General features: G+C 36.1%; 1 protein-coding gene across 1 annotated transcript; it reads left to right on the top strand.

The window, feature by feature from the left end:
• Positions 1–12: 12 nt before the first annotated feature.
• Positions 13–24987, top strand: LOC124158551. The gene is made up of 6 exons (XM_046533703.1): positions 13–255; positions 6179–6309; positions 6425–6506; positions 7144–7205; positions 8434–8637; positions 24608–24987. The coding sequence occupies exons 1-6, from the start codon at positions 183–185 to the stop codon at positions 24737–24739; spliced, it is 684 nt and encodes a 227-aa protein (XP_046389659.1). The 5' UTR covers positions 13–182; the 3' UTR covers positions 24740–24987.

Here is a 24987-nt window from a genome sequence, read left to right as displayed (position 1 = left end):
TAAAATATTTAAACGCATAATTTCTCTATTTAGACCTCTTAGTCGTCACTAAACCTTTAAGTTTATGTTTTGTTAACGTTCATTCTGGCGCCTTCGCGCAAGTTCAGTTAGCCAGTCAGTTCAAAACGAAACTTTAAATTGGGATCTACTGATAGAAAATACAGTGAAGTTACACTTTTAAAATGCCCAGAGTTTCTAAAGCCAAGGGTAGGGCTACAGGAGTTGGTTGTTTGGAGACGGAAGTGAGAAATGAAGGTAAGTGAGGCCATACAGAGTTTTTCCTAATTATTTCAGTGCATACTGTGGCCTGATGTGTTCGAGTTAATCATTTGGGTTGAATCTGTAACACAAGATCGGCAAATTATTCAGTGGAAAATCATTCATAAACCGGGTTACGTCCACAGTTTTTTTTTTACTTCTGTGTTAGAATTACATTTTGGGGGTTATACAGTGTACGGTAATGAGGGTAAAATTGTTTCTAGGTCGGGTTCGGTAAATGTCAGTGCATCCAGGGACGACACCCACCGACTAAGATATTGGCCAAACTTGGCACTTTTCAAACTTCCACGTAGTCATGAAAGAAAGTAAAGTTTTCTTATCTTAACCTTCTAGTTCGCACCGACCGACCGTTTCGCAGTTCTCATAGTTTTTCGCGTGTTCTTCTTCACTATTTTGACAGTAGAAGCTAATATTTTACGTTTTAGCATTGTTTAATGATCCATTGTTGTAGTCAAATAAACATTGAGTAAAACAATATATGACACGACTTTATGGAGTTTGGGCAGGATTTTATACAAATGCTTAAAGTTTAGCATTCTGCCTTTTTTTGCCGTTAGTAAGTGGTCCCTTATTCAAGGTTTGCGAGCTTCATGAGATAGTGGAACGTGAAAGTGGATGCTATGTCAGGGAGCTGGTGAAGCCACACTCTGACCATGTGTTTACAACTGCTTTGCACTCTTCTGCATCCTCCCCCCACCCCATAAGTTCTGTTTGTTATCCCACATTAACAATCCAAAGTTGTCTTTCTGCATCTGCTCCCTAACATGCAACAGAGGCACTCACACTACTCATTGTGTTAATTTATTTAATGGATGTGCAATAAAAACATGGTTTGCTGAACATAAGAAGTTTTGGTTATAGGTGATTGAACCTCTAATTTTGCCGAGCATTTGGTGGGCTGGAAACACATCTGTGATTTTAATGTCCAGATCCTTCCCAACCAATGTGAAGGGAATATTTAGCCTTTTTTGAACAATTGGAAATTTCTCTAGCATGTCAAGACGAAAATGTATGCGCGATAAATGACCTTTTGTACCCCTCCCACTCCTCTCCTTTGCTGCCAAATCTCCTTTACTTCAAACCAAACACGTCAGACTACTGACCCCGAGAAAGCCATATCCTTGTTATCACCTTCGAAGACCTGTCTTTACCTCTCTCCTTCTTCCGAAACCATCTAAATAAGCTGTCATAATGTGTATTTTGACTTTTAAGAATTACTTTGTGTATAGTCAAAACCTGGGTCAGACCATTAAATTTTTAAAAAATCACTTCAGGCTGTAAGCAAGCAAATGCCTTCTTACTTGCATTTATTAGCCCTTTGTAGTAATGTAACTCATTAATAAGTATGTCCTAGGTAAGGCTTTCCTTGAGCCTAAAATGGTTTTAATTATAAGGTTTGCTACACAAACATACAATCCATCTACATCAGCCCCTTTGAACTGGTACTTTAGGCATGTTCCTATTTTGAAGCCAGTTCAGAGTTGTGGCCAGTAGAGGTGCCACTAGGCGGAGAGCCCATCGGAGGCATTACGTTGCTTTGCCCAGCATTGGATTTTGTTATCAATAGATACTGAAATTAAGGTGAAGACCGTCTATATAATACTTTATTTGGAATGCAAATAACATCCAAATTAAATGCTCGAGTTTAGGTGTATCTTAAGGAGTGCAATTATTTAATTAAGCGGAGAAAAGGGATAGCTGTGAGGGTGATGAAACCGGGAATGAAATTATTATATTCGCTTCAGCGATGTGATGAATTAGTAGTCAACATAAATTAAGAAAGGAAAACGTGCCACCTTTAATTGTGGTCTAAAGGGTACAATTACTCCAATAACCAATAGAATTATACCATGTACAGACACTCATCAAAATTTTAAGTAAGGAAATAAGCAATCATGAATCATGGGCGTATCCAGAGGAGGGCAACTTCCCACCCCCTCCCCTCCCAACGAAACAAAAAATTCCAGAATTTTTTTAGGAAAATCGGGACTGAATTGAAACGAAAGTTTTGAACAAATTTTCTTTTAACATATGACAAATGATATTGGAGTAAGACGTACCACTAAAATAAAAATAATCTGTTTTCGTGCAAATTATTTTAAAAACTAATGAAGCGCTATTATAATTTTTTTAAATATTGAGGTTTCATTCACCCTATCCATGCGTCTTGAACAATCATAGCTTGCCCCCTCCCCCCCCCCCCCCCTAGTCTTGATCCTGGGTAAGCCCTTGCCATGAATTTAGTCAATATTAACATCGAGTTGCATATTATTAGCCCAAATCGATTGGAAATGGGAAACTATTGTCAATTACAAAATCGGGACTTAGGAATAGTGGTAAGGAGGTGGAAAAGACTTGGCCAAATTTTAAGAAGTGATACAACCTAGGCTTGTCTTAAAGGAGAAAAAAAAGATAAAGAACTGAAGGGTGATTTAATCGCTGCTACAAAGTAGAGAGTACTCATAAATTTTCCCAGCATTGTGCCCAGAAACTCCATGTACCAGGGAGGAAAGGGGAATCCACCCTTAGAAGGAAAATATTACAGTCCAAAAGGGAGAGTCTTTAAGCGAACAAAATAACACTGCAGAAAATGAAGGCTAATTATTCAGTCCTCCAACCATGTTCGAAAGTAATATTCCGCCATTGCTGATTTGCATGCTAATCTACCAAAGAAAAGGTTAATGCAAGAAGAGAAAACAAAAAAAAAATTAGCCAAAAATGGAGACACAACATTCTTCAAATAAAGAGAGAGTTTATTTGTAACGTTTTTCTCCTCATAATGGCATTTAAATTTCTTTACGACAAAATGAGACATGTAGAAAGTTGAAAGAAGAAAGGAAATGAGCCAAAAGGAAATTCCTAGTATAAAAATCACAGCAAGAAATGTAAACGTATCATCCAGTCAATAGGAAAGGAAACAATATCCTATGAGCATAGAAAAGAAAATACATTTTCAATACACTTTCAATGGCAGAGTAACTAGTAAGACAAAAAAAATAGTTTTATTTTAGTTACATATCTTATACTAATACATATCATTTTTCGTGGGTTTAAAGAAAATTTGTTGAATACTTTCGTTTCAATTCAGAACTGATTTTGCTTAAAGACTTTAGCGATTTTTGCCTCCAGGGGGCTGCCCCCCTCCGCCCCTCGCTGGGTACGCCCATGGGATGATAGTATCCCATGCTGTGAACCAGCAAAGAGGAAATAAAATCTGTACAAAAGATTTTCTGTTGCAAAAGCGGCAAAGCTCTTGGTAAAGATGCCATGATGCATCTTATTTACTAAAATAAAAACACGAGTATGGCCATAAGACAGAACGGGAGGAATATAGAGGAATACAATTGATTAATGCTGACTAATAAAATACTATCTAAAATTGTGTTACAGAGACGTACAATCAGGCAGTAGTAGCTGAAAACAAGGAATAACTAGCAAAGGTGTTATCAAAAGAGGCGAGCAAAGTCGGTTTAAAAGTCAATGAAGACAAAAAAATTACCTGAATATTATCAGATACAAACACGAAGACAATTCTATACCAGCATTACATGATTGATTTAAAAAAAAACAATTTAAATATCCAGCAGAACGACCGTCGTGAATTAGACTCTAGAGAGCAGTTGGAAAATTTGTAAATTATTGAAAACCAGTACAGCACTTTGATAAACGAACATCTTTACCCATCTTTTTGTCCTGCTAAGGGGTCCAACGGCACTCTAAATAAAGAATATTCCGTCTTCGAACTGCCATAGCTGGTGGAATAATTCGGCACAACATACGACCGCGGCATCCCTCCGAAAGAGATTAATAATCAGAATTTTTACAGAATAAAAATGATTTTTATGTTCCATAGAACAAACGAACTATACTACAGCGGTAAATAACCTCAGTAGCTCGCTCCATCTTTAAATAAGAGTTTTAAACACTAGTGCTCTCAAGAGAAATTCAGGGTGAATCATATATATGCTCAGGGCTCTTAAGCCTGGGCTTTTCTACAGGTGGCGCTACCCCCGAACCAAAGCGGAGAACGCAGGAACTGGCTTCAAAAAAGGAACATGGAATCCAATGGGCTGGGATAGGAAGTTTTAGGGGGCTGATGTACGTACTACCCCACAAGCTGCCTCAGTAGGCATCTGCTGGTGCAGGAGGGTGTTAGGACTCAAGCTGTTTCCATATGAATAGGAAATGCTTTGATGAAATGGCATTTAACATTTATAGTCCTCTACTGAACGGGGGAAAAATGAATTCCCATACCTATCCATTTGGCAAATTATCTCTCCTAATTTATTCTATCGGTCGGACCTGGAAATGTAGTGAGGACACTAATATGATGTTCTCTGTATAGCTCTTAAAGATATCCATGTCTAGTGTGCAGGCTATGAGTCTCTAGCAGCTCCCAACCCAGTTCCTTTAACATCCATGTAATGCTTTCAGTACACTTGTAGTAGTTTTTGCCTAGTTTTTTTTAAGTTCATGGGTTATGTCTTTCTGCACCGATTCCCATTTACTCACTGCATATTCAATGTGTAACTCTCTTTTACTTGGAAACCTCTCTTTTACTTTCTCATCCAAAAATCTTTCCACAATGCACTTGACAAATCTTAGCTTATTCAGGGCTCTGCTACAAATATTTACAAATTACAGTTTTCATATGTTATGGTATTTGGAGAAGGCAACCGACAGCTGAGGTCATTTGCACCATGAGAGAAGGGTAGGTTAGGAAGGGTGGAGAGAAACCCGGTGCGGGCATTAGCCTGCTCTTATTGAAAGGCACCAAGGGGACCACGGCTTAACGTCCCATCTGACGGATGGAATGTTGCACTTTAAATGTCCTCCATGTAGCATTCAAGCAGGGATCAGGCAGCCTCTGAAAATTCTCTGCTACCATCGGGATTTGAACCCGAGTCCACAGGGTGGGAAGCCAACACTCTAGCCACTGCACCAACCCGAACCCCACAGTTTTCGTTACTATTTTTATGCTAAGAATAAGCAATTTTGACTCATCAAATGTTCTCGTGCAACAGCGGAACAAATTCCTGTAAAAAGCAAACAAAAAAATTTGTAAATACATTAATTCTGTGAAGAATACACAATTAATACCTTATTATATGCTATTTGTCAGATTTTATAATAATAAATATATGATAATTTTTTTCATATGGTACCAGTTCATATGGAAGGGCTGTATAGCCTCCTTTGTTTGTTTTTCCAGTATGGTGTTGCAAGCCTGCAGATAAACTAATGGATTGTCAATGATCGTAGTTTTCCCGGCGAAACTGGGAATTGTCATTTCCCAACTTTGCTCCCTGTTGTCTTTGTAAACATATAACTGCTCGTATAACCACTCTACCCTTGGGTGAGAACTATCGAAAGTCATGCTTTACTTTCTTGTTATTTTTGTGCAAATTGGTTTAACCAGTCTCTGATCTTTGTGTTCTATATTTCACCTACACACGTATTAACTTGCCCTATTTATCTCTTAATCAGCCGCACATGGACTCACGGCCTTAAAAATTAATTCCTGTGCATCATCTCATTTTTTCTGTTGATACCTTGAGACTTATTTACGATTTACACAATTAATTTATTTGACACGCCATGCATCGGTTGTTGCATTTATTGATCATTCTATCCTTAATATAATAGTATCTTGCCATCAGTGGAGCAATTGCTGTGTATAGCATTAAAAAAAATTGTCTGTGGTTTTGTACTTTTTCATTATTTTGCATATTGTTATAGCCTCCTCCTAATGTAGGTCTATAATTTTCATTTTCTTATTTTAATCATTTATACCCAAGCTAAAGTGCTTATCATTTCTGTAGCAAAAGTATGTATATATCTTTTAAGTATGCATGTTTGATGTCACGTTCTTTCATATTTCTTCATTATTTCAATATAGTTAAACTATTGCTAAGAGACCGCAAGAGGAGGCATCAGGATCTTTTGGAAACAGTAAATAATTATTATGATAACTTGTTATTAGAGCTTCCTGCTGATATTCTAGAAAAGCCTGTATCACAGCTAACCAAAGTGAGTACTTGGCCTAGAATTTCGTAGTTGAGATATCTTCAAGAGATAATTTGCATTATCTCTTGAATCTTATCATTGCACTCTTATGCATTTCCATATGTTAAATTTTTTTCAGGATGATATTGAAATGATCAGAAATGGAAAAATGAAAGAAAAGGGTGCCTTTGCAGTAGGTGGAAGCTTTCCAATGCCTACAGGTAATATCGTTCTTGGATAATACAGTGGTAATATTTCATATTTATAATGATTCATAAAAACATTTCTTACCTTTTTTGCTCACTCATCGTAAACTGAGAAAGAATAGCTTAAGTAACTCATCCCTAAATTTCAACATGGCCAATGCCCAATATGATGCAGTGAGTGAAAATAAGCATTACCACAAAAAGGTCGTATGTTTACCCTCACCTTTCTGGTGGACCACTTTCCTTGTACCAAATCTCTGCCTAATTCCAGTTGCTAGTTCATGCAATCTACATCAAAACGAAAACATTTTCCTGATCTTGTACTAATTTTCAATTGCAAAAATCCCTCGTAGGTTCCCTTTTCTCTGCTGTTTATATATTTCTTATATTATTGGGTGTTGAACAGTTACAGAAAATAGAACTGTCACATATGCAAGGGTGAAATATTGGTTAGATTTCCTTATATCTCTACTTACATTAGCACCACATATTTCTTTTTACATATTGTATTATAGTTTTTATTCAGTTAAGGTGTAACTTTGAAGTCATAAACGTTTTTTGTTTTCATTCAGGCTATATTTGGCCATTGGCAAGCTATCAATTTTCCCCCCTCTTTTTTTTTTGCTGAAATGTAATTTTTTGTGTCTTACAGCCTCACATACCAAGGGAAAAGTGCGGAATCATTTGCAGGTTCCTGAGAGTAAAGTGAATAAGGTAAACAACCACTTTTTGTTCATTGTTATATCAGCAGTATTTTGTGTCTTTGGATATCGTCTTTACTTACTTATGGATTACACCCTTGTGTTAGGGATGCACAATGTCTTAGGTGTGGTGGCTAAGTTTCTTGATGATTTTTTTAAATATTAGGCATGCATATTTTAAAAATAACAATATATAATAAGTAATTATCATCACCCAGGAGCTGAATCTTGATCTTTCAGACCACATCATCGTCTGGGTACACAAAAATGGTTAAAAAGGAAAACATGACATCAGTAGAAACACTCGTCATCAGCTACTAACAGACCTCAGTCCATCATGTGCCTAATGTCCTTGCATATTTCTTTAACCCTCACACTGTGGTGATGGCACCTTGGCACATTGCCTTCACCACATTATCTGGGCACATTAGTTGTGTTATTTTATAGGCATGAAATAACACAGCAACTACTACATATGTAATCTTTTAGCAGCTCCACCAGAAAACTTCATATTTATATTTCAAGGCAAAAACAAAAACATATCACAACAGGAAGATTCTTGCCGGTGGTAAAAGGGTTTCTTTGCAAATGCCATGACAAAGCAAACTCCCCATTTCCAATACCCTATCTACTATGGCCCATATCCCTCACCAGGGTGCTAATCTTACTGCTGTAAAAAAGCTAAAGCGCTGCATTTAACAATTTGTAACTGGTCTGCAATCTGGAGACCCAGGTTCAAAGCCCAGTTAGGCCAAATGATCTTTTTATGGCAAATTTCATCTTTATTGTAAAACATTACGCTGTTGAAAGCTGAGACTGTAGAGGTATTAGCCTAATATTGCACCTAAAGAATATAATGCTGAGGTTTATAAATAGACAGGGTTCAAGAGCAATAAATTGGAGAGAAAGGTGACTCATTGTAATATGTACTCGAGTCAGACTCCACGAATCTGGGTAACCATCAGAGAACAAGAGTGGGCAAGTATTGGTTGAGTGGTAAGACAAGGCTCTCCCTTGGTACTTAGTGTAAAAAAGAAGCATGGGATGAGTTATGTTGATATGTTGGGCGTGAACTGTAGGAACTGATGTTTTAAATCAGCAAGATTTCCCATATTACATACATATATATTTTAAAAACTTCATTTATTTATTGTTTATTTATTTTAACTAAATTTATTTATACATATAACCTTGTGAACTTAGGTAATCTGGTGCTTGTAATCTTCCTTATTACTTTTCAGTTTGAGACACCATGTAATCAGAAAGTACCACCTCATCACATGGGCACAGTGACCCCTAAATTCAATCCATATGCTCCAATGTCTGTCGTTCGTGTTCCTAAGGAGGGCGAATTGGCTATGTCTCTTACTGGCAGTCCACTGCAAGTGACGCGTGTCATCCATGACTCCAAGGCGAATGTGATCGTACCACTTGAGAATGGACAGGTGAGTTGAGAATGTGCTCATGTTTTTATTTTCTCCCGAGTATTCTTAAACATTGTTAAAACTCTTTTGCCTTGGTAGTCCAGCACTTGGGAAAACTGGAAAATCAGGAGAATGTTATTTCCGCTGGGAAATCTCAGGGGAAATATTGAATTTACTCTGCAGTTTTCTGTGGTGTAAATAGTGACGGAATAAATATCCCATTTTCATCGGGTTGATAAGTTGAATTGCCATTGTGTTGTTGCATTTTGTAAACTTGTTATTATCAGGTTCACTTTTTTTTAATAAGTACAATATGTTTTTTTTTATCGGTCTTAGTCTGTAAATCAGAGGAGTAAAGAATGTGCCTTAATCTCTGAGTTGCTAAATCTAATTTTCTATGGAATTGTTTCATATTTTTGTCATTCCATCTATTGCCAGGTATATGCTTTTGGAAAAACTGAAATCTCGAGTTTTTTTCTTTTCCTTTATTCATTGTAGACAAACACCCTGTAAATTCAGTCTCCTCAGATTTTTAAGTTTTTGGTCATTAAAAAACACTGCCATTAATATCAGTATCTGGCTGCACCCTCGAGTTCCGTAGTGCCTGCATGGTGGTGATTTGATTCTCTTTCTAACAATTTTATAGCTGTGTTATAGAAAAAACGGAACAATGCTTTTTTATAATTTTCTCACATCACGCAATGGGTCTAACAGGATAAGATGGTTAAAAATGCCCGCAAATGTTTTGAAAATTAATATGTGCACTTAAAATGCATAAAAAAATTATGTGTTTCCCCAAAGTTTCAGGCCTAATATGGAAGACAATGGAAATTAGCCCCAAAGAAAATTGAAAATCGATTTTTCGTTTTGTCAAAATATTTCCAGTTTTTATTTTTCTAAAAACGTTTTCTTGATTATAAAATGAGTATGCTATTATGTTCTAACATCCTGATGTTAAAAAAAAAATTTGACCGAAAACAAAAATTTTAACAGAAGTTTGAAAATTGAATAAAAAATTTTAGAAATTTGAATTTTCAAAATTGAATTAAAATTTTTAGAAAACCATAGACACACTGGAAAATATATATTGTTTTCCCTACATCAAGTTATATTCATAATATTTTTCAGATTTTTAACCTTTTCGAGCCGAGCTCCTTCGCGGGAAGTTGCTTTTGGCTCTACGAAGGGTTTGAGATTTTCTTTTTTGCCCTGTACGGAGTTTTTTTTCGGCTCGGGACTGACCAGGTAGTCGCTTCCTCCCCTTAATGACCTTTCCTAGTGGGGATAATCCTCGACCCTTTTCCCCGAGAGCAGCCCATCCCGGCGTACTTTTGCGGTCAGTTAATTGTTACCAGTGCAATTTTAATTTTTTTAAATTGTTACTGTTGCATTAAATGTCAGTTCATCAATGTATTCCTTTCATTTTGCAATGCCTGTAGAACTTTTAAACGAAGTTCTACGGTTATTTTTAGGGTTTTCAGCAAAACGGCATTATATCATAGACCAACAAATACTTTAAGTCCAGGAAATTTGCCTAACGCTCCTCTCGGCCAAGCAACTCCGAACAGGTCGAGAACGTAAGCAAAACTAACGAAAGCGAAACGAAAGGCACTTCAAGAAAAAAATCCTGGCTGTATAATTCCAAGAAAAAATGTAATTCCACCGAAACATCATTTGAAAAAAAATCCTTGCAGGAGGAGGAAGGGGAATGCATACAGAATATTTACGGTTAAATTTGAATACACGCCAAGAAAATTTTGAAAAGAAAATGAGCTTTTCCGAGAAGAGTGAGGTTATCATCTTCCACGTAAATATTTCCATAGGAGAATACTTACACCAGTATACTCTTGGGTCTTCCAGTTGGAGGATAATAAGTTTTTCCAAGAAAACATTAATGCGCTAATGTGTCCCGAACTAACTCTGTGAGGTGCAACCTGACCAGAGATCCAAGATATGAGAGTAACTACCTGGGTAGAGCAGTTGTCTTTCCTGCAATGGTATGGAATGCTTCTCACAACATGTGTCTACGTAAAACATTCCTTATCATACATTATCGTACATTAAATTTACGAATTTTTAGGATATGCATTAATCAGTATTTATAGCGAAATTCGTTTATACAGTAAAACCTCTTTACATCGTAATGGAGGGGACCAAAATTTGGGCAATTTGATGTATGGAGGTTCACTATAGAGAGGTTTTAGTGGAAGGCACCATTTTTTCATATCCTAGGGAAATGAAAGGTGCTATTGTCTTTTTAATCATTAAATAACTATATTTAAACATATATGCATGCATAAGTGAACATATATTTACAGTTATACATTAGGAAAAGGATTACTCAAAGGTAAAGTAACTAGTTAAAGAGGCCTTTTTAAAAAATAAATTAGTTATTGGTTTTGCTTAAAATTTTTTTCAAACTCTTTCGAAATAATGTTTTCAATTACATGAGCACTTTTTAATGTCATTTTCACTATAAATAAATCACTAGCTGTTTTCGTTAATGCCTTTTGACCTAAGAAATTATTCAATTTACTAATAGTGTTCGGAGGAAAGTACAATAGTTTTATATTTCTCAACATAATTTCTTCATCCTCGTATTTCACTGCCTGAGTGTTTTAATTGTGCAGCCTAGATGGACAGTTTCTTATGTTTTTCCTTGGTTGTTTAAAATAGATGTCAGGGTGAATGATGGCTTTCCAAAGGTCACTGCTACATCTTCCTTCTGCCAGCCCTCGTTGATGGCTAGAGAAATAGCTAATTATGTGGTAATGTCAAGTAGTCGCCTTCTTTTATTTTTCGAATCCATCATCAGCCTATGATTAATTAAGTAATTTTTATATTTTAAGGGCAATAATTGAAAATACTCCTGATAATATCTTTTAGAGAACTGATTTATCATTCTTATAGCATGTGACTTGTTAAAAATTATAAAAATATAAATAAACATGTGACTACTGCAAAAAATAGACAAGAAATTGAGCACAATTTTGAAAATTTCATTGAATTCTCTCTCTCCAAAATATAATGCAAGTAGTGTTCCGAAGAAAAAATCTGTCAGGGGCACACAAAAATGCTAGGTCTGCGAAAGGACGTGATTTCCCGGCGAGAATGCTGGGCGAACTACTTTAGAATGCGGCGGCGACGGTAAGAAATTTCATTGCCCTACCGCATATCAGCTAATTAACTGTCTCCTTCACCTAACATTGTCGCGCATGGATTGATGTTCGTCAGTATTGCTAGAAATTGACATCCCGGACTCCCGATGGAAGAGTCAGATTTTGCGGCATAAATATGCAGGCAAGACATATGTCGCTAAGCGCATTAAATTATAAACTACGATCGTTCACGAAAGCATCGAAAAAATTACCAAGGCGGTAGTAAGAAAGTGCTACACTGGGAAATGTGGGAATGAAATAATTGCAAAATTGTATTTGATTTATTTCGAGTCACAGTATATTCATGAAATATTTTCATTTTAGAAGCAGAAATAGCAATGCGGTCGAGTAATTCTGTCTTCATGGATGGGAGTGAAGTTAGTTGAAATATTTTCGCCAGCAAGTGATTATAAGCTGAGCTGGTCGCCTCTTTTATTAACTGAACATTGTATGTAGGCACTTACAAGAAAATAAAGCCATAAGTAAATGAAAGCGATTGCTATCGCAAGATTTTGACCATGATTTGAGAGAAAACAATGTCTTCTGTCATCATCATCATTAACTACCACTTAATATGATTAGGAGAGTTGGATGCCTTTTTCTTATTTACTGTTAGGTATGCTCTCAAATGGAACAAAATGGCCCAAACTAATGGTTAACGTGAAAATTATTAAAGGTGTATAAGAAAAAAATAAGCGTGAAACATTTATCGCTGATAATGTCATTCCATGTTCGTTATTGCGGCTGCATTGATGGTCTCTAATTGTCTCGGTACGAAATGCGGAGGTAGTTAGGCCGTCTCGGGGGTGTCTCGTTGCTATGATATATAGAGGTTTTACGATATAAAGAGGTTCACTATAGAGAGGTTTGCCTATAAATTTACATGTAAAACTGACGGGACCAGAGGGTTGGTATGATGTATAGAGGTTTTCGATGTAGAGAGGTTCACTACATAGAGGTTTTACTGTAATACCTTTGTATTCAAAGGTTGGTAAGAGGTTATTAAAAATAGTCGCTGTAATTTTGGCTCACGACAAAGAACTGAGAGAATCATATTTTATTACATTACGAGGGCTTTTTTTCATAGAAGTTAAATCAAATATTCTATCGAATTTCACCGCAAATGTACATCTAGAATGTAGCTAACAAAGTAACGTATATTTTTAATGTAAATCGTTACAATATCGCTCCTACAAACTTGATAGTGAGTTATAAAAATAACAATTAAACATCTAACCTTAGCGTCTCCAAAAATTGTTCTAGGTGATGATTAACTCCGTTAATATGAACGCTAGAATTCTGTTTAAAATTTGGAACCAATCAGCAGAACATACAGAATGTAATTCCTCGCATTGATTTTCAATAAATGCAACGTGAACGTTTTTAGTTATTTTAACTTATAAACAAATAAGTGACCATGAGCACCTTCCTTGAGTGGGTCACTAAGTGCCGGGATGGGCCGAGATAATCCCCACGCGGACAATAGGAAAGGGTCAGACCTCTCACGCCGAGAGACCCTAATGGCGGTTGGGACCCACTTGGCATGCTTGACCGCGAAACCGTGAAAACACGGCCTTTGGCCTTTTGCTTCGAAAACGTCAAGCTGTGATAATCCGGCCTTCCTTCTTTAGCATCAGAAAATTCAGGCCGTGAAATCACGCCCTGCGTAGGGAAGAGGTTAAAATTGGTGGAACACGACCAAAAACACTTAAAACTGTTTTGCACGATTTTCCGTCTATTTATTCCACAAGGATATATATTGATTTGATTGTTGAGAGCAACGATTATTGATCAGCTTGTAATGTAATTGATTGAGAATAATACTTTTAAAAACAATTTGTCATTGTCGCTGACTTGTGGCCCGATAAAGCAGCATGCTGTCCTAGTTAAGTGGAGAAACTAGTATATTCTTATATTGGGATCTGTTCTTCAATATCTGCCTGAATTAAGTGGGTTCCCCAAATAACTGGTTGACCAATTAACTGGAATATACTGTATATATTTCCAGCGTGTCTATTGTTTCCTAACATATTAATTCAACTTTTTAAATTTCAAACTTGGGTATAATTTTTGTTTTCGGTCAAAATATTTTTTTTTTAATGGGGTTGGTAGAACGTAATAGCATATACATTTTAAAATCAAGAAAACCTTTTTACGAAAGTAAAAACTGGAGATATGGTTAAAAAATAAAAAATGGTGATTCAATTTTTTTTTGCTAATTGCCATTGTTAAGGCCTGAAACTTTGGGGAAACACATAATCTTTTATGAATTTTGTGTATATTTTTTATTTTTCAAAATATTTGGGGGCTCTTTTCACCATCTTAACATTGTGAACCCTATGGAGACCAAAGTAGTTAAACTATATTTATTATAATCAATTCGTTTTGCTTGGCTTTACCCTTTTTTCCATATGTCACCGTGACAGCATTGAGAGACATAAGTCATCAGTGAAATCCAAAAACTTCAATATTTGATACATATTCATTCGAATTATCAAATTAATTATTCTCAGTCCGTTTATGTTCCCAAAATCCTGTTTTTAATTTGTTTAAGTTTGCTGAATTCAAACGCTCATTATTCTAGCCCTTATCCGAGGGCTAGAATAATGAGCGTTACAAACAATCAGCTATATTTCACAACTTCAACTGTCATTCATTTTATATTTCTTTTCATTACGCAAATCATTCAATTCAAAATGATTTCTCAACGCTTTTATCATCATGGTTAATAAGACTTCATAAAGTATTGTTGAGGGCAAAAGAGCGTATTCTTCATCTATTCCTTCCATTTAAACATCATATTGAGTGTTTTTTTTTTTATTTAAACCCCTTATGGACACATTACCCTAAATAATGTGACACAATACCATGTCTCTATCCCCCACTCGAATGTGGCATAGCATATGCAAATGCATTAACCAAATTAGAACAGGTTCTATTTTCCGTTCATGCATTCGCGCAAGTTGGGTGGTTACATGGTACATTTTCGTGTTCATTCTCATGTTCATACATTTAGACTAGTGATGGGTCAGTTCGATTCCTCGATTCTCGACCAAGAACCGGAATCGAAAATGAGTACTTGCCAAGTTGAAAAATCGATTCCGATTCCAGTAATACTTGAAAGTACAAATTTATATACGACCGCGTTTCCAACAGTCATTTGAATTTTCGCGCCATGTAATCGTAATAACAAAACCATCTTCAAGGGATGTGCGAGTACTCGAAATTTCGATTCGAGTCGAGTAGTTGGTACTCGATTCGTGCGTTTCGAGTAGCATTACGAATGTCGAGTCGAGTAGTTACGGTTACAGAGCTTTCGAGGCCAGTAGGTTCAGCAATCTGCCGACAGGAAACGCTATCATGAAACTCATGTAATAATGCAGTTTTACAGCCGAATAGTCATTCTAATGCCTTTGCCTGGTAGTTTCAGCTTGCCGAGGGCGCCGAATGCCTTTACGCCAGCCGGGGCGGCCGATCGTCTTCCGACCCGGCGCACACTGGCCCGAAATCGAAAAAAGCTGGAATAAAGTCCAAAGTGACCTTTTTGGGGATAGAGACTTGAAAATTAGCGTAAATACTCATAAATCATTACCAGATATAGATTTATATGCCATTTTACATAAATACGACCCTTTAGTGAGATACAGCGGCCCAAACATGACCAATTTTTCAATGCCACGCGAGGTATCATTTTTCCTCAAAAAATATTTGAATTTATCCAGGTGGTGTTGCGTTGGTATGAGTTTTATGGAATAAAAAACGCAATATTCCTTTGACCTGGCGCTTTGCCTATACTTTCGATGACCTGAAGATTTTGGCTCTCATCTGTCTGGTTTTACAGCGCAAAATGGCCGACCCGTTTTTCTCGTGAAATTTGACATAAAGTAGACATTATCTTTCGTTTACGAAAAATATAACTCGGTAAATTTGAACCACGATATAAAGTAGAGATTTCTAAAGAGTACTAAGTAGACATCTTGGAAAAAAAGTTTGCGACAAAGGAAGTAAGATCGATTTTTCAATTGCGCGTCAAGGCTGAGCTACACGCCGCGGAACTCTGAGGCTCGGTAACTGAGGCCGATTTTTCAAGATTTTTTTTAAACTTTAGTCTTGAAAATCGTCATTCAAAGCATGAATAATCGTCTTCATTGACTTAAAACACTAAACTGAGGATGTTAAATAGGATTATGTATAGATCGACTTGACCATTTAGCACATTACTCGACTGAAAATACTAAGGATTGGATATTTTTCGAAACCATCCCGCACATAAGAATTATAGCTCGAGTATTGAAGTAAAGTGAAGAGATTAAGTCGGCATGCTTAAGAGAGAGAAAAATGAACTGTTTCCGTGAAAGGCAACAACCGATTCCCTTTTTCCCTTTCCATCTTCGCCGAGGTGAGTCGCGTGGAAAGGGGAGTTTTCACATCAGAAGGCTCTTTTAGCCTTTTTTATTACTGTGTCCGCCCGATGTGATATTCATTTGTAGCGTTTAGTTTCTTTCTTGAACTTAAAAAAAACAAGAGTTTTTAAGGTTGATTAAATGACGTGAGAAGTATAGAATTTGTTTTGGCTCTACAAAACTAAAGCTTAGTTCCATAGTTCGTTCGCTTCGTCCACTTGAATTCCATGAAGATTCAAGATCCATAAAAATCGTTGATATAATTTTAATAAAAATTCCAATGTTTCCGAAATCTCGATACTTGCGAGTAATTTTCAACTCGACTCGAGATCAAAGAGTGCTACTTGCACATCCCTATTATATTTCAAAGGAGTAAATGCAGACTAGGGAGACTGTGACAGGTCAAGACACAGAAGTGCATTTGGAAAAGTACCCAAAGTAACCATGGCAAACACTGTTGAAGCTGAAGTGGAAGCTTAGTTATCAGAGATGAATACACCACCAAATTCCTTCCCTAAGAAATACTGGAAGATTTGTATCTCCTATCCAAGGCTGAAAGTATTAGCGAAGAAGTTATTTGCCATACCGCCATCCACTTCGTTCAGTGAAAAACTTTTTAGTTCGGCAGGAAAAATATGTGATGTAAAACGAAACAGGCTTTATTCTGACAGAGTGAAGATGCTTTGCTTTCTGAGCAAAAATTTAAAGTCTGTAAAAGGAGACTAAATTTGTGAGACATTATTGATAATGATAAGATATTTTCAATATAAGATAGATATTAAAGGAGATACTTTTATTTTAAATTTAAACATGAGTGCTAATATTATAAATTAATACCTATGAGGTAACACCACTTTTCAGGTATGTTCTGTTTTGAAATTTAGCTATTATATTTTAATTACATAGTGATGATATGAAAGATGCTTTTGTCAACTGATTCTTTCACAGAGTAATATTTTTTTAAATGGTTGTCTTGTTGCCTATTTTTCTTGGGGCCTATGGTGTCAGAATCGATGGAATCGGTATCGGTAGAATCGGAATCGAAATGTCAGAATCGGGATCGGAATCGATAAAATTTTGGAATCGACCCATCACTAATTTAGACATTAACTCGTAAGGGTTAACATACCATGTAAACAGGCTTAAAGACATAGCATTGCTGGGTAAATTTTGTGATATAAGACTTGAATCTGAGAGACATGACATCTTGTTAGAGAACATCAATTGCGATACACATAAACGTGCGAAAGAAAGGGGACCCGCAAAACGATAGCTATCATTTGAACAGACAGTTACTCTGTCAAAAAAAGTGAGGGAGGCGAAAGAGGAGTTTGTTGCAGGTTTGATTGATTTAAATCATGATTTAAATCACGATTTAAATCACTTGATTTTTATTTTAAAATATCAGGTGATTTAAATCATAATGTGATCTACAGTGCAACCTCGATATAACGACACCCCACGGTGCACTAATAAACACTCGCTATAGCGAATTGTCGCTTTACAAGAGGTGGAGCAAATAATAGCCAATATACCTGTTGCGAACAGATATACAGGAACAGGAGTGGTGCGGCGACAGATAAACATCTATCCGATAAACGTAAGCATAAATCCAGACGAAAGGCGATGTTTTTTTGCATCACTAAATTTCTTTACTCAAATAACGACTAACTATTCAAACAATTTATAAGTGCCGCACTGAATAAAAATCATGCAAAGCATTGTTTCGTCAATCATTATATTTATCGAACGACAGTTTACCACATAAATTTGAGACTGAGCACTCCATTAACTTCATTTCTAACAGATTGCTAGCAATTACAGAGGTTAAGGAGTCTTGATGAAAGTCTTCCGGCGGTGAAACCCTCGCTATGGCGAGAGCCAAAACCGAAAGGGTCTCGTAAAAACGAATTTTTAACACGCTTATTATAGGGTCAATTGACGGTGCATCGGCTATCTCTCGTAATAGCGGGGGTGTCACTGTAGCCCGTACTCGCTTTAACGAGGTTCCACTGTATATGTTTGATTTTTAAAGAGTCAAGAAAAGGAAGCTGTGAGTGTATAATTTTGATTTTTATTTCTTAATTAATACAATGAATCGGCAGTTATCAGCACAATGGTGGCTCTTAAATAGAAATGATACTGTAGGAATGCATGTAACATGAAAATTTTTAAAAATGGCTTTGGTTAGGATACTAGTGTATCCGTTGAAAAAAAATTGTTTTCTGATTTAACTTGCAAGCGTAGGCACCATACAAAGTTGCAATTACAGAATTTTTCTAAACTTCATATGCTTTAGAACCGCATAATATAGCACATTTGATACTTCCAATGGCAATTTTATATTATGCTGGTGTAATTTTTAATTTGATACCATTGCCATTTCCATAGTTCTCTCCCCTGATTGACTAAATGTTGTATTAAGTTTAGAGTATGTTGCCTCTTATTGTTTCTGCAAACGATCATTCTCCAATGTGCTGCCCAAATAGTTAGTTTTGCAAATAACTGAATTTTTTATGAATGGAGAATCATAAAAATCTCATTTAAATCAATAAAATCCAATTTAAATCAATAAAATCCGATTTAAATAAAAAAAATCAACAAAAATGATTTTTTTGAAAAAAATCATGATTTTTATCAACCCTGGTTTGTTGTCCCTACCACAGAAGCATTTTTAAATACTGGAATAAGTGTAAAGAAACCTGATAATCCAAAAATTCTGGAAAGGCTCTTGAAGTACAGTCACTTTCAAAAGTCGGTCCCCATACCTGGCGCAGCCATCTCCGTTATTCTCCGAAGTCGACCCTCGCGTATTGCTTACACGTTCCTTGTCCACTGGGGATCGATTCGACTTGATCAGGTAGTACAAATGGTGCAACTTGACTACTTTAACCGTCGTCAAGAGCCCTACGCACGATTTCAGAGGTAGGAAGGCCGCGTGAACCTCCCCCCCCCCCACACAGCCAACAATTCCACCACCGAAGAAAGCGGAGAAGAATATATGGGTTTTTCCGGCAAGTAACCCATCGCACGAGGAAGAGAGGAGACATCTGTGTAGTTTGGTAAACTTATACAAAACATATTGTGCAAATAAATTTTCGGAGCATTTCGAGCATGTTACTCCAATATTTTTTCTTCACATCGCCTGATGAAAAATACGTAAATATTTACGCCTATGTAAATATTGTCATTTGCGTCAAGGTTACCATCCGTCATCGCGTTCATCCATGCCGGCGGTTAAAGATTTTCAGACATTTTTTCAATGTCTACAAGTTAAATAGCAGTCACTCCCCAAGTAGTAGGTTATTCGGACTTCAAGTTGTGCCTACATTTTGAATAACGCAACTTATTCCCATACTGTGAATAGAAAATCAGAAGAAGTTTTTAAATCTTTACCGGTCAAAAGTACCGGTACGGCAATTTTTTATGGGAGAAGATAATTTTGCATTATTTTTTCGAATAAGCAATTGGATTGTCTTTAAATTTTATTGAATTGCTTTTAAGGTAAACATAAATTTTCACTAAAAGAAGCAGCGAGATGTTTATTGGCATCAAGTGAAATGGCAGGCTGTTAGACCATAATGCGTCGTAGGAAGTGTTGTCCTTTTGTTCATGGGAAATACTCTTACATTAATATTGTTCATTTTTTTAAGAAAAACAGTACAAGCAACATGTGCGTGGAGTTATGATGGTGAGTCAACCAGTTATGGTGGTCATAGAAAAACATCATTTACCTGCCCTTCTGAATTGAAGATTTTACGAATCACCGTGCCTGCGCCCCTCCCAACTTGAACTTACCCCTTTAATTAAAAGTGACGCCCATTCGCATTAGGCCCTTTCATTCTAACCATATCCTTACTTTCATCCTTCCCCTCCCCCCTTACCAAAAATCTCTCGACCATGGATAGCACTTCTTCTTTTTTTCCTCTCCATCCTTCTCACCTTTTCCTTTCTATTTTATACTCACATCTCCGATGCCTTCATTCTTTTCTTGTCCCTCTTTTGTCGTCGCCTAAGTTTCCACACCGTCAAACGCTACATCCCAAGCAGTATATTTGGCAGCTCATAAGTTTAATTTGTATTAATAATGCAGAAATAGTCATTTGGTACCCAACACGGTATATTTTTATCTGATGAATATTATGCGTGCATAGTTTAGTGTCAGTAGGAATATGATCAGTATTTGTTCGCCCGTAAGACTGACTCAAGGTATTCATTACATGAGTGTAAGTTCTATTTATGATGTAAAACCACTTATAAATAATAATCTGTAGGATATTGCCCTGCGTGATATCAGCAGGCGCCAATTACGACTGGTTTTAGCAGAAAAAAAAGAAACGAAAAAGGGGGAAGACTTAGGTTAACCTCTCAATGAAGGGGCAAAGATAAAACATATAGCATTAATGTGCCTTTAAATGGTGAGAAATAGGCACACAAGTCATGTAATTAATGCTTCCGTTGGTATTTTCATTATAGAAAATATATTTATGGTAACTATTAAGACATTCGAACTTTCGATGAACATAAATATGTCGGTTAATTACTTCCTGATACCTCGAATGTATAAAGCATTATTTAAATATTTGTTCATATAGGATATGTTAGTAACGACTGGAATAAATATGATACAGAATTAAACATTACAATTTAGTGCACATTAATATTTTTGATTTCTCGCGTGATGAGACACGTAGAAAAATGTAGTATAAACCATGGTAAACATATGTATCCTAAGAAAATGGTTAGGAATAATGAATGCGCCAAACAGTGTGTTTGAAATACTTAAACATAGAGCAATACATATTGATGGTGTTGGTAATAATGTGTTAAAAGTATAATCTAGAAGGTTATTTTGTAGGAAACTTTTTGAATACTCTTTCAGACGAAAATTCCAATTTTCGTTTCTTCCTCATATGTGCGTTGCGACGCAGATACGTCTCGTTATTTTTTAGTGCAAGCCAGACTACTCGGAATATCCATCTCAGAATACTATCAGGGTGGGAATCCCATGACTGAGAACATATGCTTCGCCTTGTGTTGTGGCACTGGGAGTCGGGGAAGTCGCGAAGAATTTAGGAATAGTGAAGAATGCCTCGGGAAGACTTGCGCGGACGGTGGGAGTAAGTCAAACTGGCCCGTTCAAGACACAGAAGGCATAGCCAATACCCGAAGTTCGACCTCCGAGAAAAACGTAGTTGCTCGCGCTGGCCGTGGGGACCTACTTTTGAAAGTGACTGTACATACATGAATAGTAGCGGGGATTAGCCATCTGGCAGTTGTATTTGCTAAGAATACATTCTGATTATAAGGAAAAAGAAGCAGGAAGGGCTTAAATATTGTGTTATTTCTCTAAATTAATACAATGAAACTGAAAACAAATTTCAGTACTACAGTAAAACCTCTTTACATCGTAATGGAGGGGACCAAAATTTGGGCATTTTGATGTATGGAGGTTCACTATAGAGAGGTTTTAGTGATAGGCACCATTTTATTGATAAACCATAATATTAATATATTTAAACATACATGCATGCATGCATTAGTGAACATATATTTACAATTTAATGATTACACAAAGGTAAAAGTAACTTGTTCGAGAGGGCTTTCTAGGAAAGAAATTAGTTATTGGGTTTGCTTTAACCTTTTTAAAACTCTTTCGATATAATGTTTTTAATTCTATTGAATACAATCATATTAAGATCGCATTTCTCCATGCTTAATAAAAACCATTTAATTATGTTCAATAAATCCTCAACCTCTGTTTTGGTGGGAACTGTAACTGATTCCTCATTACCAACATCTTCCTCTAAATCCATCTCTTCCTGTATCCTGCAAGATATATACATCTCCTTCACCACTATCTTCCAACTCATGAGGGGAACAAATGAATAAATCATTATCAACATTTACAAAGTCTTCAAATGTTGAATTTGTGTCAACTATTTTGTTGATTTTATCGTACTCGGTAGGTTCATTCTCAAATATCTCACTTTCCTCCTGTTTGCTACCACCCATAATCCCAGCCTTGATGAAGCATTTCTCAAAAATTGAGGAAATGCACAGCCTGTGCATGGTCTGAAGGATGTTCCATGAGCACTTTTAATGTCGTTTTCACTATTCACTCTCCATAAAAAATAAATCACTAGCTGTTTTCGATAATGCCTTTTGACCAAAGAAATAATTCCCTGGTCTAAGGGTCGTAATTTACTAGTAGTGTTTGGAGGGAAGTACACAACTTTTATATTTCTTAACATAATTCCTTCATCCTCTTATTTCACAGCCCGCGTTTTTTATTTGTGCAGCCTTCACCTAACATTGTCGCGCATGGAGTGATGTTCGTCAGTATTGCTAGAAATTGACGTCCCGGACTCCCAATGGAAGAGTCAGATTTCGCGGCATATATACGCACGCAAGACATATGACTGTCGCTAAGCGCAATAAATTGTAAACTACGATCGTTCACGAAAGCATCGAAAAAATTACCAAGGCGGCAGTGAGAAAGTGCTACACCGGGAAATATGGGAATAAAATAATTGCAAAATTGTATTTGATTTATTTCGAGTCGCAGTAAATTCATGAAATATTTTCATTTTAGAAACGGAAGTAGCAATGCGGTTGAGTAATTCTGTCTCCATAAATGGGAGTGAAGTTAGTTGAAATATTTCCGCCGGCAAGGGATTATAGGCTGCGCTGGTCGCCTCTTTTATTAACTGAACATAGTATGTAAGCACTTACAGGAAAATAAAGCCATAAGTAATAGAAAGCGAGTGCTATCGCGCAATTTTTACCATGATTCGAGAGCAAACGTTGCGTTATGTCTTCATTTACTGTCACTTAAAATGATTAGGATAGTTCGTTGCCTTTTTCTTATTTACTGTTAGGTATGCTCTCGTATGGAACATAATGGCCCTAGGTAATAGTTAACATGAAAATTGCAGTAAAGTAAAGGTGTAAAAGAGAAGAATAAGCGTGAAACATTTATCGCTGAAAATGTCATTCCATGTTCGTTATCGTGGCTGCATTAATGGTCTCTAGTTGTCTCGGTACGAAATGCGGAGGTAGTTAGGACGTCTCGGGGGTCTCTCGTTGCTTTGATATATAGAGGTTTTACGATATAAAGAGGTTCACTATAGAGAGGTTTGCCGATAAATTTACATGTAAATCTAACGGGACCAGAGGGTTGGTACGATGTATAGAGGTTTACGATGTAAAGAGGTTCACTACATAGAGGTTTTACTGTATTTGGTCAATTTTCGCTCTAGTCTTCCTTACAAAGACAATTAATTAAATGAAGTTTCTCGGTGTACCTTTTCTTGCTCGCTATTATGTTAATGCTTGAACCATTGATATATTTACCTTGAACTATTTCCTTATTTGGTTTTATCAGAAATTTGGTGCTGTTGAAATCGTATTCAATGTTATATAAAATGCAAATGCAAAAGTATAAGCAATCATGAAATGTGTACCAAAAAATAATAAAACTCCTAGAAATGTGCAAAAATTTTAACATTATAATAACGCTGCCAAGGTATCTATAACACTGAAATCACATAGTTTTAAAACGAATTTTAGCAAAAAATAAAACCACTTTCACGGATCTCTACTTACAATTAATGAAATTGTATCTGTGATTCATTTTGATCATGCGATTTATGTCCTTGGCAAAAGAATTGTCACATGATGGGAAATTAAATTTGAAAATGGGAAATCAAATGATAAAAAGAAGTTGGCTCATGGTAATATCCCACACTAGTTATTCTGGACGTACATATGTAATGTGGTGCTAGTTAAAAAATAGTAACTATTACCTCATTACATCAAGTAAATTTCAAGTATGCTATGACATTAAGAACAGTAAAAAAATCAGACTACTTTTGGCATAATTTATAAGTGTGTAACATTTTAACTAGTGAACACTAGTGATAATTTTATCATATATTTTACATTTTCAACTTATAAATTCCCTTTTAAATATGTATCCCATTCTAAAATGGGCGTTCTGTACATCTAGAACAGTCTTGTTATTCACCACCAACATAACCGACAGCAATAGGAAGTTCAGCCTTGATTCCTTTTTTTACTGTGATAATTTGGTTCACAGTGATAGTTCTTAGATTGTTCTAATTTGCAGAGTTCAAGAGTTCATTTGATCTGCAGTGCTCCTTTGGTTTGCAGTTCATTTGGTGTGAATCTTTCTTTGTTTTAATTTGGTTCATTTTGAATGATTGGAAAGAATGCCCACCAAATCACATTAATGGAAAACCGATATTAATCAAGGAGCACAATACACTTTGCTTGCAATGCCATCAATAATAGTATGAATGGATTGTCCCCATAAATTCATTTGAAGAAAGTTGCATTGTACTTAAGATTTAATAGCCGTGAAGTGGTGTTGTCTCACTTTAATCACATGTCTAACTTTATTTACAGATTCTGTCGGTTTTACCTGAGCGAGGTTTGAGGATGTCCCAGATACCAGAAATGGATGATGAAGTAGTAGGTCAGCTTCAAGTTCTTAATGAAAACTTGAATAAATTGCTTGCAAAGACAAGGAAACACTAGTTTTTTTTATTTTGTAAATTTTGTGATATCCATGTATCAGCATATTTTGGATGACTTATTTTGTTTTTAATATTAAGTATTGCCTTATAAATAATTCTGGACACTTATGGTTTTATTAATTGTATGTTAGTTTCATAATTGTTATGGTGAATGTTATTGATATGATGAATGCTCTTTTATTTGTGTGATCCTTTTTTCCTCTCTGTGTTTATAATTAAGATAATAATAAATTAATAAATGAGATTGAA

Source organism: Ischnura elegans, chromosome 5 (genome assembly GCF_921293095.1).
Source record: "Ischnura elegans chromosome 5, ioIscEleg1.1, whole genome shotgun sequence".
Taxonomy (NCBI): Eukaryota; Metazoa; Arthropoda; class Insecta; order Odonata; family Coenagrionidae; genus Ischnura; species Ischnura elegans.
The sequence above is the reverse complement of the archived record's forward strand: the minus strand, read 5'-3'. Positions and strand labels throughout refer to the sequence as shown.

Excerpts from the sequence above, each read along its gene's own strand:
- LOC124158551 (XM_046533703.1), top strand. The coding sequence starts at position 183 with ATGCCCAGAGTTTCTAAAGCCAAGGGTAGGGCTACAGGAGTTGGTTGT. Across the intron at positions 6,310-6,424 it reads CTGTATCACAGCTAACCAAA|GATGATATTGAAATGATCAG; the intron begins GTGAGTACTTGG and ends AATTTTTTTCAG. Across the intron at positions 6,507-7,143 it reads AAGCTTTCCAATGCCTACAG|CCTCACATACCAAGGGAAAA; the intron begins GTAATATCGTTC and ends TGTGTCTTACAG.